We start from the raw sequence: 18,243 nt of genomic DNA on the forward strand, positions 1-18,243 counted from the left end.
TGAGTGATTGTGTCTCGCAGCAACTGGAGCTTGCAGACCCACCCCGGAATGTTTATCCTATTCAACGTACTTTGTGGACGCTGCCTGCTTTTACCCATCTTCTGAACCTTTCCCTTTTCTCTAAAAGAGGATTTCATTTTCCTCTTTACTTATTTTGTCTTGACTTTGGCATATATCAGCCCTAACCATTCCTGACATCTTGGCCTATTCTCTAGAAACCCCAGCTACAACGTTTCAACAGGAATACCCCCTAGAAATGGTATCAGATAGCATTTGCTAGCTTAGCACCATTGCTGTTTCCCAAGGTATCTTTATGGGAAACAGCTGGCTCCTGCCTGCACCATCTAACTGATAAACAGCATTATCAAAACATAAGCAGGATTGCTTCTTTCTTGAGATAAAGGAAAACAAGTCATCAGTAGGTAACAGAAAATTATGATCTATTCTTTCCCTTTGTTTTCTTGTGTTTAACCAAGCCATTTTCTAAAAGAGAAAATTTGCCATTGAAATTTGGATGCGAGTTACTAGATCAGTCAAGTAAACCATTAATGTATAAAAATATCACAAACATACACTCAAACCTTAAAGAGAAGGAAAAGGAACCTGCAGCCCACACTATTGATTTTTAGTACAGGTGGCACAAGCAGCTAATGGTAAAGTGTAATTTATGGATAGTGTGTAAAAAGGCATGTCATCAGCATCAAAACCATCATCCCTCAGTTACTGAAATAAGAAAACCCAAGAAATAAAAATACATATATTTTCTAACTTATGTTGAAGTCAGGTCCAAGAGCCCTTTGCTGAAAGTAAACTATCACCCTAGTAACATTAAATGTTAGTGATGCCATGCAAATAATGACTTGATTTCAAATACCTATCAGCCGAGAACAAGATACTTGCTTTAAAATTGATGATATTCATCAGTGTTTTCTTCCTTACCAGACTGTAGACATGAAAAGGCCAGTGGCCAGATTGGCACTGCTCATCATTGAGATTTACCACCATTTTGTCCCTAACTCACAGTAATAATTGCATGGGTGTGAATATTGGCCACTTATCTAAGAGTTAGATGATACCCATGAATGAGTTGTTCTTTGCTGTGCCTCAGTTGTCAAGATAAGGGTGGGTAAGATAGCGCCCCTTCCTTGAGTTGCTCACAGCCCAGGGAGAAAGACAGACTTGCAGATAGACCACCGTGACACAAAACGTTCAATAAGCCAGGAGATACTCGGGCTGAAAGCAGAAGAGAGAATGTTTAACCCTGCTCTGAGGAATCAGAAAATCTTAAGGAAGGGTTCCAGTTTTTGCCCGAGTCTTGTAAAACAAGAGACCAAATACATGGTGGAGGAGAGGAAAGGTCATTAATAAATAAATATGAGAAAAAAATCACTTTTCTTAAAGGTCAAAGCTATCAAAATTGACTTTTGGGGGGCTTTTGTTTCACTATTCATAATCATACAGATTGTTGTGCATTAATCAAAGTTATTTTTCTCCCTACATTTTTGGCTTCCAGGACAAAGCCACAGACAGATCTTCCACTTAGACACATACTCGAGTGATGATGACTTTCTCCCAAATCTGGAAATTGTGATTTGAAGCGATAGGCTGGACCTTTGTGTGCCTCTGCTTATTCTGTTTTCACAGCATTATTTTCCAGCTTATGAAATGTAAATGCCACTTCTCAACCAGATATTTATTTTACATGAAATAAATAACTCCTCAAAGTAATACAGTCAAGAGTCTTTAAAACAAATCATCGAAGCATCATTTATCCTAAACCAAAAGGAAAAAAGAAATTTAAAGGTGCACATGGTAGAACTGATTGTGTTAGACCATGGATATGTTGATCTTGTCCATTTATATCTGTGTATTCAAGAGTTGGAAGTTTCTCTTGGAGATAAACACAACTGTACACTGTTTAAATGTCTTAATGAATAACATAATCCTCTTTGGGTTAAAAAAAAAAAGCCACCATGTTTGCTAATAATTGTTCTGTCAGTTGAGATATTAGCATAATTATTTAATATTTTGTTCAAAGGAGTTTTTTTTAAAAGATCAGAGTATGGTGGTATTACATGACTATATATTTTAAAATGTAATAAAATTATACATTTTAAAGATTAATTTTGTATTATGCCCACTTAAAGTAGTTATTTTTGTTTGGTTGGTTTTTGGTTCCGGGGATCGAACTCAGGACTTTGTGCTTGCAAGGCAGGCTTGGTGCCACTGAGCTAAATCCCTGGCTTAAAATAGTTTTAATATTTTTTTTTTAAGGAAAGAGAAGATAGGCTTTCAGTTTTATCATTTGGAAAAAATTAAACTTTAGGTCCTTCCCTTGATACTGATCTGGATCTCTTCCCAAAAAGCAAACACTTGATACAGCTTAAGCAGAAAAATTAAAATCGATCACCCACACAGCCAGGCCAAGAATGAAGAGCAGAAAACTTAGGGATTTGACAAAGATGGAAAGGGAGCCAGGACAGGAAATTGACTTAGTCAGACGTGTGGAAAATCAAGGCAACTCCAAGGCCATTAATGAGGTCCTCATAAGACGTCTGCCTCCGCACCCCACCCTCTGCCCGTCTCAGCAGCTGCCAGGATTTATTTCGGAGGAGCGATGCCCAGGGCCTTCCCAGGGGAGCGTGGTCCAGCACGTGTTGCCAGCCATGCCAAAGGAGGCACAGGTGGTGCTGGCAGGGTTTCCGTGGGTGGAGAGAGGGAGGAAGCCAAGCTAGGGCCCTTGATCTTGGCCCGAGGAAACCCTACTCCACTAACAGAAATCTCAGCCCCAAAGCCGAGGGAAAGAAAGCCAGTTAAGAAGCCTTTATCCCTCAAACACAAAGGAAGCTGTGTCTTTTCCTGCCTCCTGCTACTGAATCACGTTGAAAGGCAAAATGTATTAAGACCATCACTAGACTGACTTAAGACAATGGGACTGAAAAGTGTTTCAAAGGTTATAGAAGTGGGTCAACATCGTAGGTTACAGAACGGTATGAGACCAAAACTGCCCAAGGACCACCGTGGAGGAGAGAGACAAAAGTGTAAGCACAGACTCCCCTACACTGAGCATGCCTGTTAGCTCAGCAGACCGTGCAGGTGTAAAATGGATTCTGCCAGGAAGTCTATGCTTTTACACGGAAAAGAAGAAAAATACACACAGTCGACCTTCTGTGAAGAAAATATAAGAGTTGTTGCATGGTTGAATGCTAGCTTTGCTACTTATGAGCCAGGTAACATTGGATAGGTTAATTGATTTGTCCCTTGGTTTCCCCACATGTAAAATGGGGTAGGTTATTAGGTTATTTATTTCATATAGTTGTTTCATATGTAAGGCCCTTGGAACAGTGATTGGCATATAATGGTACCTTAAGATCCCTGTCACTTTGTAAGCACTCCAGATTAGAGTTGGTTCTAGTAACTAATATCAGTCATCATCTGAAATAACTCTGAAATCTGACAAAGGTCTGGGCATGAAATTGTTTATGAAATTACTGACGTTCTCTTGCTGAGCTACCTGCCAAGACTTAAGTGATTCTAGATTTCTACTCCTATCTTCCTGGAGCCGTGCTCCCATAAAGTCCTAGTTCCCAAGGCCCATAATTATTAGAGTCACAGTGAGGCAGTATAAACCCTGGGCTGGTGGTCAGGAGGCTTAGAATATACTTGTTCTTGTCAAAGTCGCTTCGCCTTCTTGGACTTTCGATTCTTCTACTACTGGAAACAGACTAGATGACATCCACGCTTTTTGCTGAGTTGTGAAATTTGTTATTCTCTCACATTTTAAGTGATTTCTCACACTTTTCATTCGAACGTCTTTGTTGCTGAGAGAGCATAAGAGAGCTATTTTATTTTATTTATTTATTTTTTGGTGTCAGGGATCAAACTCAGGTCCTTGCACTTGCAAGGCAGTCAGTGAAACCACTGAGCTAAATCCCAGGCCCAGAAATCTTTTATTTTAATATGCTACTCCAAATGACTTTGAGCATCTGCTCCAAACACCTCCTGCTGGCTCCTCTACCTCTGTATGTAAAACCAAATTTTCCCCTTTCATGTCTTCCAGGAGCCTCCTTTCTTTCCCTTTTGTGACTCCTGAGAATGATCACACCACCACAGGCATTCTCTGTGCTGGGCCTCCCCACATTCCCCACTCCTAGTTTCCTCCCTACCATCTCTGAGCAGCCACAGTTATCCAGGCTCTTCTCAGCTCTCCCTTGACCAGTGCTTGTGTCTTTATGGTGCACTGAGACTCCCGGGGGATCCTGTGCAAACGCCCCTTCTGATTTGTGGTTCTGGGCCAGTTAGAGCTTACGTACTTCTAACACAGGCCAGGCCACAGTGGCTGGTTCTCCATCACATTTGGGAAAACAAAGCATATGGTCTTCTAATGAGAGACTCTGAATCCAGATATTTTCCTTTTGAATCCAATTTCCAATTTCCCAAGCTTTGATCTTATTCCCTGTTAAAATATCACAGCTTACATAATTCAGAAGTAAATAAAACATCTTTACACTGGAACTCCAACCTGTATTTTCTCATTAATTTTCATAGACCCTCACCTCATCTAGTCTAATTTACCCAACAAACCTACCAACTAGTTGCTTCCAACATGCCTTTCCATTTTCTGCCTTCATGGTTGCTTGGACTCTATTCTTTACTTGAAATGCCATTTTCCTCCTTTTATTCCTGTTACTCAAAATTTTCTAAGTCCTTAAAGACATGACCGAAATACCACTTAGTTCACAAAACAATCCTGCTTCCCTGTTCAGTGCCCCCGGTGTTTTATTTGCTTTATGAGGATTTGCATTCTGTATTGTATTTCATATTTATGCATTTGCCACCTCTGCCATCAGCAAGAGGCTCCTTGAGGGAATGCTTCAAAGCAGCAAAGAACGGTTTAGAACAAATGTACGGAAGCACTCTTTTCCTAATGATTCCTTCTAATACAGGCTGGAAATACAAAGCACACTGCGAAAGGCTTAGATGGCTTTGTGTAGCCTTGAGCTGTTAGCATTGCTGAGGACACCTTGGACTTTGGAGATTGGTCCCCACTAATATTTCCTGAGTGCTGCCTCTGTGTGAGCCCAGGCTATGGCAGGACCCAAAGACTCAGGCCAGCACCCAGAAGGTCCTCCTTGTCTATTTGAGGAGAAGGGGAAGGGACACTGACAGCTTCCACTCCATGTTTTTTGGGCCCCTGCGTGAGGCACAGCCCTGAGTCTGGTATGTTACGTAATTACATTGTGGGAACATTCGGCTCTAAAGATAGGATCCTTATTAAACAAACACCATGAGGATTTGTCTAGAAATGTGCTTTCCATGTCTAAGTCTCTGCATCTGATAGCCTTCATTTCCAATGTGCATAGCCAGCACATGTACTTTCATTACTCTCTCTAGCTCTGTCAGAGGCTGACAAACTCAACTTTCCAGTGCCTCAAAGGAAAACAAGGACTTAAGTCCCCATTCACTCACAAGTGACTCTTAAGAATTAAGGCTCTTGGACACATCTGTCGCCTCTGTGAGGAGGAAGGTAGGAGGCCTCTAGGATCAGAGAGTGTTGTTGTGGATCCTTAAAGCTTGTTAGTGATTGTTACTTGTACCTCTCCTGAGAAATTGTGAGATGTATGACTCCAAAACATTCCTATTTCTAATGTGCAGAATCAAAAGAATCTTAGAGCTCGAAGGTAGTTTGTAGGTTTCCTGATCCATCCCTTCACATTTTCCTAAATAGTGGAACAGAGACCCAGAATCCCAGAGAGCAAAGCCATGCATGCTGTCTTCTGAGTCTATCTGTAAGTAGTAAGCAAGAGGAAGGAACTGTATCTACCCATCTATGTTTCAGTACACATCCCTCTATTTGCTCTCTCTCTCTCTCTTCTGCAAAATGTCACATACTGCATGTTTGTTGCTTTATGTGCCTTATGACAATGAATTTCCAGGGTAGTGCACCAATTCCCAGACAATCTGAGACCCACAGAGGTGAGGCATCTAGTCCAGGAGTGTGGAGCAAGCCTCGGGTTCCTTTCTCGAAGGAAGATGACAGCAGCTGGTGGCATGAAGGGGAGAAAGTGAAACCATTCTCCTCCTGCAGGATAAAGACATCCTTATTCAATGTGTGGGTCACTCGGCCTCTGTTCCAGTCCTGCAACCTCAGTGCTGAGCCACTGTGTGCTCCACGCCATGAAGCTCCCTCAGCCCTCCTGCCTGTGAGTTCACACCCTCAGATCCAATATGTTCTGGAGTTTCCACTGTCCTGCCAAATATAACTCCTGTGCTAGGCTGCAAGGTACAGTCACTGCTCAGGTATAGTAGTCACTCTTCCAGCTTCCTGTGGTACCGACAGTGCGCACACTCCACGTTCAGAACTCTCCCTTCACACCTCCCTTTTGGAATTGTCACTTTCTTCCTGGTGTCTTTGTTTTCTTTCATCAACATCCTATACTCACCTGCAGTATCCTTTCAGATACAGCTCAGGTCCCCTATGAGCTCTTCTATGGCTTCTCCATGAGCTCTCCAAGAACGCTTTCCCCTCTCATACAATTTTTTTATTAAAAAGGCATTTAGGCTGGGAGTGGTGGCACACACCTGTAATCCCAGCACGTGGGTGCTGAGGCAGGAGGCTCAGTGTGAGTTCCAGGTCAACTACACAGTGAGTTCCAGGTCAGTCTCAACTACATAGTGAGACCCTGTCTCAAAAAAAAAAAAAGAAACAAAGCAAAACAAACAAATAAAAAAGCATTTAATGAGCACTTATTGTATGATGGTGATCAAGACAGACATAGTCTGTGCCTCATGGAATTGACGGTCTGCTGGGGGCTAGAAAGAAGCAACTCTGCACTTGTGATGACTGCTTTTAAGAAAAAGCATGAGACAAAACATTCTTTCAATCTTCCACATTGCTTTATATCCAGAAGGAGTTTAGGGCTTATCACGGTGGATTTTTCTTCTTCAAGTCTGAGGGAAGATCTGGTGGCAAGATCTATTAGCATGCATTTGTTCCTGGATCCCAAGTGTACTCACTGCCAGTACTCTGCCATTACTCTGCAGGCCCTCCGATGTCTACTTTGAGTAGTACCCCTTGTAGGTGTCTGATAGTCAAGTGATTAATCCCAGGTAAGACAAGTTCTTGGAGCAGGTGTGCATGATGTAAGCACAGCCTCGACAAGCAACTGCTTCCTTGAGGGCCGACTGGGTGGTACTGGCAGAATTGCTGTTCCTTGGAGTTTGAATGAAATGCACATGGCACTCTTTAATGTGAATTCAACTAAAAGCCGGATAGTGAGCAAACGACAGCCGAATCATTTGCACTGCAATAATAGCGTATCTTCCCTTTGAAGATTGTGTCAGTACAGTTTTTCCATCCAATATCACCATGCTGTAAAACCAGTAAGTATGTTCCGTGGTTTAGGGAATGTATCAGAGCAGAAAGGGAAGCATTTTAGATCAGCTCTTATCTCTGGCCCTGTGAGTGTGTGCGGTGCTGGGGATCGAACTCAGAGCCTCGCACATGGGGGTCAAACCCTACCACCGAGCTACCCAATCCCATCTGTTATTAATATCAAGGTAAGTTCGATATGTGGTTTAGCTTTTCATTGAGAGACGCAAAGTGATTGTTTACCGTGTTTCTGAAATAAGAATAGATGAGTTGTTTGCTCACGTACCCTGCTGTGTGCTGGTCACACATAGCCTGCGTGTCCTGACACATGCATTTGCCCATCTTGCACACATGCAGGCACACATACACTAGGAATAGGGCTCCGAAGCAATCAAAGCCATTTCACTGTGTATGGTTTATTTTCTGCTTTTAAGACCCATTAAGGACTTTCAATGAGTGACTTTCATAATGGCTCACACTTGGTAAAACCAGTTCAAGGACAGCTTTCATACCCAAGACTACGGTTATGCAAGAGCAGTACTGACCAAAATGTTGTGAGAAGCAAATCAACATTATTTTCAAAAGAAATTTCTAATAGGAACAAAATTTAGATAATTGCTTTTTAAAAAGTTAAATTAAAAATCTAATGAAATAATTTTGAAATAAAAAATTAGGAAAACAGAAATATTATTCATTAAAATTTGATCTGTTTCATGTTAGATTTTTTTTTGTTACTTTATCTCAACTTCTACATGTTGTGTGAGCTGGGAAACATTTTGTACTCAGATATTCTCTTCTTCCTCTCACAAAAATGCTAAAATTACCATTCTAAAAATACTCTGATGCTCCAGAAAAACATAGGAAAAATAATATAACGGTATAATTTTAAAAATGTCTTACTTTGCCCTTTGTTTTCATTAGTTCAAAATTTCCACCCCCCCACACACATGACCTGCCAAAAACACAGTGGTAGTTCAAGTTTCACAGTATAGGTGGCAAATCCAGTTTACATGGTGAATTGAAATAAACACTATGGTTATTTAACTATGGCTTTTATGCATAGCATAAAGTGATATTGGCCCACTCCTTTTTGTTTTGTTTTGTTTTGTTTTTATGACCAGTAAAATCTAACTGTGGACTCACCAAAAAAAAAAAGAATATTGCTTTGAATATGGGCTCCTCCTCTGCTGATTTTATTTAATACTGGTAAGGCTGTATCTTGTTCTGCCCCAGGAAAACAAGAGCACCACATACGTGGCCCAAAGTGGTCATCCTAAAGAGAGAACTCAATAATTCATGAGTAGCTGACGGCCTACCAACCCCATTTGGGCAACTGGAATAAAGGAAGTCTTTCCACTGACCTATACAGACTTGTGGAGCACGGTCAACAGAGAAAACCCTCCCCCAGACATATAAGTGCATATCTAAGGCCTCAATTTTGAAGTCTACAATCATCCAGTTACGCAACATTAAATTTAAATGTTATTCAGATTTCACCATTGCTCGGAGAACAAGTAAAGGTCAAGAATCTGTAGAAATGCCATGTAGTTCTCCGACTTCACAATACTGACTTAATGCCAGAATTTAAAATTAAAAATGAAGGTAATAGTAAGTCAGGAAAGCTAAAATCTCAGTAAAATTCCTGTGGGCTACTCAAAAAGAGTCTGTCCTTAGTGACCCAAGAATTTCAAGCTGTCTAAATCTTGTGAGATTTGGAAGGAAGCTGTGGAGAAAGGCAGGTCACCCCCACATAGTTTTTCTTTACTCTGGCCCAGATGTAGGAGTAATGACAGGAGCAGGCTACCTATGCTGGGAAGCCTTCTAGTTCCTCAGGGAAGCCTGGATCTGTTGCTCACTGGGAAAGAAAGGGGACTAGTAAGTCAAATCCTCCTCAGTCAAGGGACTATCCCCAAAGTACCAGGCATGGAGTGTTTCTATGGAGCAGGCCCTCAGTTCCAGGCATCGTTCACATGCCTTTCACATCACTGTCCCCAAACCACTGAGAAGAGGGACTGGGCATCAATGTTCAGCCTAAGTAAACACTTGGCCCTTGCTCTCAGGTGCCGAATGACATTGCAATTGAAGTCTTGTGCTCTGGCTCTAAAAGTCCTGCTAATAGGCACCGTGCTGCATCCCTGAGCTCTTCCATTTGCTTTTCTGGAGCTCACACGGAGGATACAGCACTCCATAGTGCAGACTGAGCTGCTGGCTAAAGACTTCCTTTCCACTCTTGTTTCTCCTCTCTTACCCTTCTTTCCGTCTAAAAATTTGTAAGAATTTTTAATTTCTTTAGGCAAGGAAAATGAGATTAAGAGTCTAGATTGGAGCAAAGAAAGTGAGGAAGTGTGAACGACAATTCATCTCCACGTGGAGGGAAAGAATACATCAGGTCATCTCAAGAGCAAGGCTTGGGCGAACATGGGAGACCTCTGCAAACGGAGGCAGATGCTTTTATAATTCTTAATGACAAGCTGTATGGGGAGACATTGTTTGGGCTAAATATATTTGTGTGATTGATTAGTTTTATTGCAATACAGTCTGCTTCATGCTCTTTACCAGAGGACTGGAAAATATTTGTCTTTGTTAAGGATTGGCTTCTGATTTGCCGAGTTTTTCTTTCAGTAGATTCATGGATTACACTGAGAAGGCTCCCCATTTCCTGTGCCACTGCCCTCTGTGGATCCCACTAGAAACTTCTTTATACATTGTTAGGATTTCCCATTATCTCCTTGGACATTAAATCTTTTCTCCACGTCTTTTTGCTGCCTATTCTTACACAGCAGAGCACAATGATCTCAGTATAAGAATGTGGAGATTCCAAGGTTATTCTAGCAATGAGTCAAGTCCACCGTTCCACATTAGCTTCTGTGTAGAATGCAAACATCGTCACATTTGCAAAGCTTTTCCCACCCTGTTAACACACCGAGCGCCCTACCGGTAAAGCTCCAGAAGAGGAAAAATGTACCCTGTTTTTGAACCAGTGGTAGATGGTCATTTTATCTGCATTCACAATTTTCCCTCTTGCTTAAATTATTCCAGTTCTTCTAGTAGACTCACCAGGAGAAAAGCCAAGGACTTAAACGCAAAGAAAAAAAAAAAACTAGTGCTTTCAAATAATAACATCAAGTTGATTGCCTTTAAATATCTCGCTTAACAGTTCCCATTATCCAATCCAGCATCGGGACTGTGACAGGAGACAGTGCCAGATTCCGTACTGCTTTGACGAGCTTTCATTCAATGGGAAAGTTATAAACAGGGGACGAATACACCAGTTCAGCCTGAGAAATTTAAGCAGGATGACAATTATGACATCAATCTGATACCCAAGCCTTGGATAAGAAGGCACCCAATATTCATCAGTGAAAAATCCTATTTGATTTTTCAAGATTGGCTTTGATTTTTCAAAGATGATGGATTCACTAAGGACCAGAAGTAACTAGATTTTGAGAGAAAAGTCTTCAATATCTACTTAACATTGAAATCATGGTTTATGGAAAAAAAACTCTGAAGAGGTAATTCAGTCCTGAGATCTCAGATATAATTTCCTTTATTAGACCTAGATAATGAGAATTAGATTTTTAAGATAGAAAGCTGTTGGTTTAAATGGGACGTGCATCTGCTATATTGATATTTTTCATTAATGATACAGTATATTGAATTTTATTCTTGTAATCCTATAGGTATATTTTAAAAACATAGTCATGTGCAGATATTCACGGATTGTATTTGCAAGAAAATGGGAAAAACGTTAAGATACCATTTCATCCACCATGGTCTGCAATAATGATTTTGGTTCAATTTTGTCCCCCTATCTTGTGCCAAGAAAGGCTGATTTATAAAGCATATTCCCCAATCCAGAACCAGATAATACTGGAGATAATTACTACGCCTGGTTAGAGTTTAGGAGCAATTTCCTGAGCCACCACTTGTAAAAGCGAAAGAACATACATTGGCACAAGGGCTGATCAGCTAAGTACTAAAAGAAAAATAAGGAATTATTGGTTAGAGCTCACTTTCCAGCATCAGGTTAAATAATACAATATACCTGATGGTCTCATAGAAACTTTCACTGTGTGACTTCACTACTGTATGGATACACAAACTAAGCATTTTAGGCATATAGAAAAATTAAATCAATAATGTTCCAATTTCACATAATGTATTGACATGGTAATTGCTTTATCATTTATAAAAAGGAGTAATTAACATCTAAAGAAGAATTTGATTTTCTTTTGGAAACCAACTTTTTATTTTAAATAAGAAAAATCATTTCCTTTAATAACAAACATCTTATTAGATTTGTAACATTAAAACAACACTTAAAATGGCATGAATATGATTTTATCTTTGAAAGCGATCCATTAAATTTTAAAGGAGATTTAATTATGAAGATTTAACATATAATTCAACCAAAAAAGATGCTGTTTTATCTAAGATAGAGCAGTTATGGGTATATTTAATATTGTTTTAGCAAACTACTGTTAACTAGTGTTCAGTTTTTTAGGTTTGATAAATTCATTCCTGTTTTTTAAATCATATTTTATTCTTATGGATGTTGGCAAAATCAAATGAGGGAATGAATAATCCCTGGCAAATTAATACAAAAATGAATTAACTAATTCAGGCCATTGCCTAGTTTAAAAAATTAATTCTTTATTCATTTAGCTTTATTTTGCTGTGTAAGTTTTCAGTTTCAGTTATTTGATATAGTAATGCATAGAGAAATTGGAAAAATTTTAAATAAATCTAGATGTTAAAACAAAAGACCATTTAGTATGAAGATACTGTTACAATATGGTAAAAGTTTTTCTCTTTTTCTAGCTTAAAGAAATAAAAAGACAGGGCCAGGGATTTAGCTCAGTGGTTCCGGCACCTGCCTTGCAAGTGCAAGGGCAGGAGTTTGATCCCCAGTAACAAAAAAAAACAAAAAACAAGAAAAACAAAAATGATGAATCGTGTAGAATGAGAACTATATCTCAATAAAGCTGTTGTTAAAAAAAAGAAAGAAATAAAAAGACAGACAGCTATTTCTTATCTAAATCTTTATTAGAAGAAAAAAACAAATGTATCTAAAACAATGAGTAACAACAAATTTCATTAAGTATGAAACATCTTAGTAATCAAAGGTAGACAACATGTTCCTAATATTCTGCATAGCAGAAGCACACTGATTATAGGGCTCATACTGTCATGCCCTTGTGAGTTTATTTTTGGCCTAGGAGCATCTAAAATCACATTTAAACAAATGTGATGATAGATAAACTGATGTCATTTATTGTTGATCGATTTTCAAATCTTTCACCATCATTGTGGTTGACATATCCCTAGGGTGAATGCTTTTATGGACTCTGTACCATTGAGAAACAAATTAAATTCATTTTCTTTAAAGTTAGTAGTACTAGTAAAGTTATTTAAAATGAGCAAGTGTTCCTGTTTATATTGGTGCAATAAAAAAATCAACATGTTATAAACAAGCTGCTTTGTATCAAAAGTTAGAAAATGAGAGACATATATAGAACAGCCTTTGATGAAAACAATCATATATAATGGAGCTATTTAGTACATAACATCTGTGAGCTACAGTTTCTCTTTATAATTCCTAGAAGTTTCTTTTTCAAGTATGTGTAAAACACTGAGAGATGCAGTTTTATACCTATTGTGATTTTTAAAGACCGACTATAGAAAAGACATTTAAAATCTTCTCTTTTAATAAAGATAAAGAAACCCAACAAGTGTCCTCTCTTTCAAGTTTTTTTCCCCCTTGCAGGTACCAACACATGCACGAATGTCCTCTAGGTGCAAGGGAAACTTCTTGATGCCACACAGGGTACTCTCTGATGGTGAAATGACCACTGGTTTCCAATCCGTGAGCAAGAGGAAAACAAATGCAAGACTTGTTTTAATCCCTAAACATTGTAGGTTTTAATTTTCTTTTTAAACAATGTTTGTAAACTTGCCCACAAAAGCTAGGTAATATTAAGCAGCCGGTAAGGCACTTTGTCAGAGGACGAAGTAGTAAAGGCTGGATGATTGGCGATTTGTCTGAGAGGAAACCATACATACCAAGAGACAGCAAGGACGGGGGTGAGGCAATCCTATTACTGGTTTACTGTCAAGCAAGAGTGGGGAAAGCTTTAAAATTTAATAACATTTAGCAATGTTCCCTGCAGAAGAAGTCAGTTAGCTATAATCTTAAAAATATATTAGGAGCTATCGATTTACGTAACACGTAATTTCAATTTCAATTTAATATTTAAAAGAATATCAACATACTCACTAGTATGTTCAAAGCATCCAAGCCACTATAGTTAAAAATGAATTACAAAACGAAAGATATTAGTATAAAAATGTTTCGTGTTATTAACAATTCCATTGCAACTTCCAATGGCTTCACATTTTACAGTGTAAGCTTTGGTATAAAACATGCAAATGCCAGCCAACAAGGTCGTGAGTACAGCGTCGCTAAACACCGAGCGCTTACGAAAGAAGTGCTGTACAGACAGCAGAGGAAAAGGTAACACACCGCTGTGAGGTGACATACGCTCCTGTACTGGTCCTTAGTTCATGAATCCTTGTCCAACAAAATCTTCATCAGAGACGAACTCACGAAAAATGGTCTTGCCGCAGAACCTTCGTTGCGTTCTAAATCGTCCACTAGGAGGAAGAATGGCACACAATGACTAACAAAGCCAAACCGTGCGAGGGGTAACGTCGCCATCTGCTGGATACTCGCTTTACAGCAATTCGAGACCACATTTCTAAAAACAGCGTAGTTTGGCGTCAATATTTTTGTAAACATAGGTATGAGAAAACGATCAGCCCTTGTTATTATGTCAAAGAAATATTATCTCATTCTGTATTGGGGCACAGATGCTGCCAACACTGCATGCAGTGCAGGTGCATGATTAAGGAATAACGTTTATTTACATCCCCCCCCCATTTACTTTCTAAATCACCGCACTATACTTGTCCAAAATTGCTTTTGTTTTGCCACCAACAACTTTGATGGTCCAGCCTTGAATAACAATATTTGTAAAACGTTAATATACAGCATTTCAAATCTTTCAACTGCAAGTGTTGAGAAATATTGCTCTGTTTTCCACAGATAGCAGTTTAATTGCTTTGTAAGAAAATGGCTTCTAAATTTCTTCTCAAATCATTGTTTGTTTTTGACCTATGCATTTCAGCTATACAAAGACAAATAGCATTTTTCTACCTGGGAATATGTCCACACAACAGTTAAACAGGCAGCTGGTTGCTTACATATTGACTTAGATTTTATTCAAGTGATTTTTCCAACTTCCACATGTGCCAGAACCAGCTAGAGAAGTACTGATTTACACAGTGCCCACCTGCAAACACAGTGGGCCTGGGTGTCTGCATGTATAACAAGTTCACTGGTAGAAGTTGCCGTTCTACTAGGTTTTTGTTCTGGCCCTTATATTACTGAGTAATAAGAAAAAAATCTGGAAAGAAAAGTGATCACTCCTCCCTGTATTATCCTTCAAGGCTAATGAGACTGAAGAAGGCTGTTAAAGCCAAGTGACACTTTTACCACAATAATCTTAAAGTGAGTCAAAAATGAGTTGGTGGGCATACTTTGAAAATTTTCCCAATTTATTGGCTTCTTGCTATTAAGCTGCCATATAATCCATCTAAGTTCCTATACTTCAGGATAATTAAATATAATATTTATAGCACAATATTTCTGATTGTCTTGTATGATGTATGTATCATATTTTGATCAACGTGTTGGATCAACCTGTTCCTCTCTGTCACACACAAGATTAGTGGAAAAGCCAGAGGCATGGCAATTGATTCAATGCTCTTCTGGGGTACAGTATTTTTACACTGCCACCATAGCCTATGCATTTGCACACAGGATGAATAGACAAGGCATATGAGCATTTGATTCATGCTTTGCTGGCCATGCAAGAATTAGGCATGTCTTGCCAGAGGCTAGCAGCAGGGGAGTGTGGCAATAGCGTTCCTCTTAAGCGCTGGAGAGAGAGCTTTCCTAACCTCAGGTATGCCCCTGGTAAAGGTACCAGAGGAGACACCCAACAGAGGTCAACCGTATACTCCCTTAGCATAAAAATCTGAAATTTCTTTATTTTTTCTCTTTCCTCACTGAAAGTTGAGCTAAAATCAAACCTTTTGTAGGAAAAGGCCACACGATCTCTTTAATCTAGAAATACAGGTACGCTCATGAAAAGAAAAATCACTCTTTTGAAACAAACCCACACTGATCTTCTCTATGGTGGGAATGGGACATCTGTGTTAGAGACCAACGGTGTGAGCCGTGTGGCATTCTTTTCTTTTGTTCAGGATATTTCCATGGTGGCCAGAAGCTTATATTACTCAAATTCAGTTTCAACATAAATATAAATTCACTAAAAGAGAATGAACTGTGAAGGTCCCACAGTAACTTTTTCCCAGTACTGTTCTCTGTAGAACCTCCCTGGTATTAATATCTAGACGTTTGTTATGGACTTGACTCATGTACTAAAATATATTTCCTAAGGAACTATTAATACACATTTAATCACAGTTTGGAGAGTTGCCCACCAGCTTGAACAGTATAAATATAACCATAGCACCATATTTACAAATGTAGTACCTTATGCTGGTTAACTATAAATCAATATTTTTATGGCTAGTTGATTACACATTTATAGTGCTTTCAAAAGTTGCCTGAATATCTTTTACAAATATACACTTATAAAAAGAAAGGCTATCAAAGTGCCGCTGTGGAAACAACACGCTGAGTTACAAAATTTATTAAAACACTTTCAGCTATAAGTTGTTTTTTTTTGCAGGGGGTACTGGGGATCAAACTCGGGTCCTTGTGCTTGTGAGGCAGGTGGCAGAACCACGGAGCTAAATCCCCAGCCCTTTAGCGATAAGTTTTTTTAAAATGTTTGACATTAACACGTGACTCTTCCGCCAGGGACACTATCTATGAAGTGGGCCACTTCATGGAGGCCTGCTGCCATCAAATGCCTGACACCCCTGATGGTACAAATACTGGCTTGTTTTAGAAGTAGCTCAGACATTTCTTTCACATTATCCATGGCAACATTTGCAAATGACCGTAATTCGCAAAGCATCAGCTTAAAAGTGGATGGCACTGTTTGGAGCTTGTCTACTCTTTCTCCTTCTGGGGAACTGGTTGCTTCTTGACCAGAATCTCGTGCAGGCTAGGGGTTATGAAGTAGGGTTTTTCTGCAGATCCATCATTCCTTTCCAGATCTTCACCTGTATTTGCAGCAGCCAGAACAGGGCAAAAGCAGCAAGCAGCAGCAGAATGATTATATGCATTTTTATAAATCGGAGAGTAATTGGATGGGGGAAAAATCAGAGAAACCAGTGTTAGAAAGTCAAATAGAAGACAAATTAGTGCAGTTAAGTTGCTGACGCTGGACAAGGCAAAAGGCCCCAACCTCTGCTATAAATCGCTGGCCCTTTCCCCTGGTCCCTTCTGTTCCCAAAGAGGTTAATTTTGATGGTTTACTTAGCAAAGTTTTCTATATCCTTCAAAAGTGTTCTTCTTAAATCCTGTGACCATGCTTTTCCAAACTGTCTAAACTGCCACATCCTTGGGGATAAAGTCATAAAAGAATGATGACAGTTTCAAGTCACTTTTTTTCTTCTTCTTCTTTTTTTTTTCTTTTTTTTTGGTGCTGGGGTTCGAACTTGGGACCTTGCACTCGAGAGGCAGGCAGTGGTACCAATGAGCTAAATCACCGGCCCTCAAGTCACTTTTAATAGTAGTTCACACACTGATATTACAGATGAAGAAGCCAACCCAGGGAAATAAAAGGGCTCTGCTGGGGTCAAAGAGTCTGAGGCAATGAGGAGGAAGACAGAATCCAGACTCTAGACATCTAGAAGTGCCTTACCCTAAATCTTTGTGGTCTGCCTCAAATTATAAGTCAAAGTTAACACTAGTGTTTCCTGACTGCCGGAGCATGTGAATTCACCTTCTCGTTTTGATTGCTTAAGGTAACAGGAATTTGAAAGCATGTTCATTGGTCCACCTGCTAGATGGTGGGGAAAGCAGCAGAGTCATGCCAAAAAGAAAGGAGATGTTTGCATGGGATTAAGTTTTTTGCAAATATATATAATTCATTGCAGAGAGTAATGCAGATATTATTTTGGGAATAACAGGATGATTAGTTTAGGAGATTTTTTAAATTAGACCTCACACATGCCTGAGACCTTCCTTGCATACAAAATGAAAAGCTAAGGAACACAACAGACACCGAATATTTTTGTTCTTTTTTATCCTTAGTCTTGTTTCTGTACAGTATCACATATATGCCTATATCATTACTACCATGGAGGAATTGGTAGGAAGTCTAGTCTCGATCACATCAATAATCATCTATAGCTATTATTCTTTCCAGCAGGATTCTCGATGCCTTCAGATGTTAAAAAATTTTATGTTTCTACAAATAAAATGTTTACAAATGGTTGGCATTTAAAAAGCACACATTCTCTGGCAGCCAGGATAATAAGTATAAGAAGATATCAAAAAGAATGAAAAGTATAGTTCTATACAATCAGAATTTGCCTTGGGGTATCATTAAGAAGAATGTTTTCCAAAGTATGATGTTACCCATTGTAACAGCTGGGGAGGGAGGAGAAATACCATATGGCTTCCCTTGTTCTTTATTATCATAAACTATTCATGTCAACACACAACATAGTGAATAAATTTGATAGTATATCTGACTTTCAAGAAGTTAGAAATTTATTAACAAATATGGGTGGGAAACTTCTTATTGTTCATATTTAAATCTGCCGCCATACTTAAAATTGACACTATTGTTTTGGTTTTTTTTTTTTTTTTTTTTTTTTTTTTTTGG

The 18,243-nt window shown here is 39.1% G+C and overlaps 1 protein-coding gene across 17 annotated transcripts in view; it reads right to left on the minus strand.

Moving 5' to 3' along the window:
- Positions 1 to 12,453: 12,453 nt before the first annotated feature.
- The window catches only part of Slc44a5 (solute carrier family 44 member 5), a 405,160-nt gene continuing 399,370 nt past the window's right edge, over positions 12,454 to 18,243 (minus strand). For 13 of the 17 annotated variants that reach the window (XM_033758341.1, XM_010605150.3, XM_033758340.1 and 10 more), the window contains one exon: positions 16,237 to 16,630. In XM_033758341.1, coding sequence (XP_033614232.1) covers positions 16,518 to 16,630 — 113 coding nt within the window. In that variant the 3' untranslated portion in view covers positions 16,237 to 16,517. Of the gene's footprint in view, positions 14,131 to 16,236; positions 16,631 to 18,243 lie in introns of those variants that run through there. The other 4 variants (XM_019204686.2, XM_019204684.2, XM_010605145.2 and 1 more) reach the window with 3 other exon arrangements.

Source organism: Fukomys damarensis, unplaced genomic scaffold (genome assembly GCF_012274545.1).
Source record: "Fukomys damarensis isolate Sample0158 unplaced genomic scaffold, DMR_v1.0_HiC HiC_scaffold_33, whole genome shotgun sequence".
NCBI classification, from domain to species: domain Eukaryota; kingdom Metazoa; phylum Chordata; class Mammalia; order Rodentia; family Bathyergidae; genus Fukomys; species Fukomys damarensis.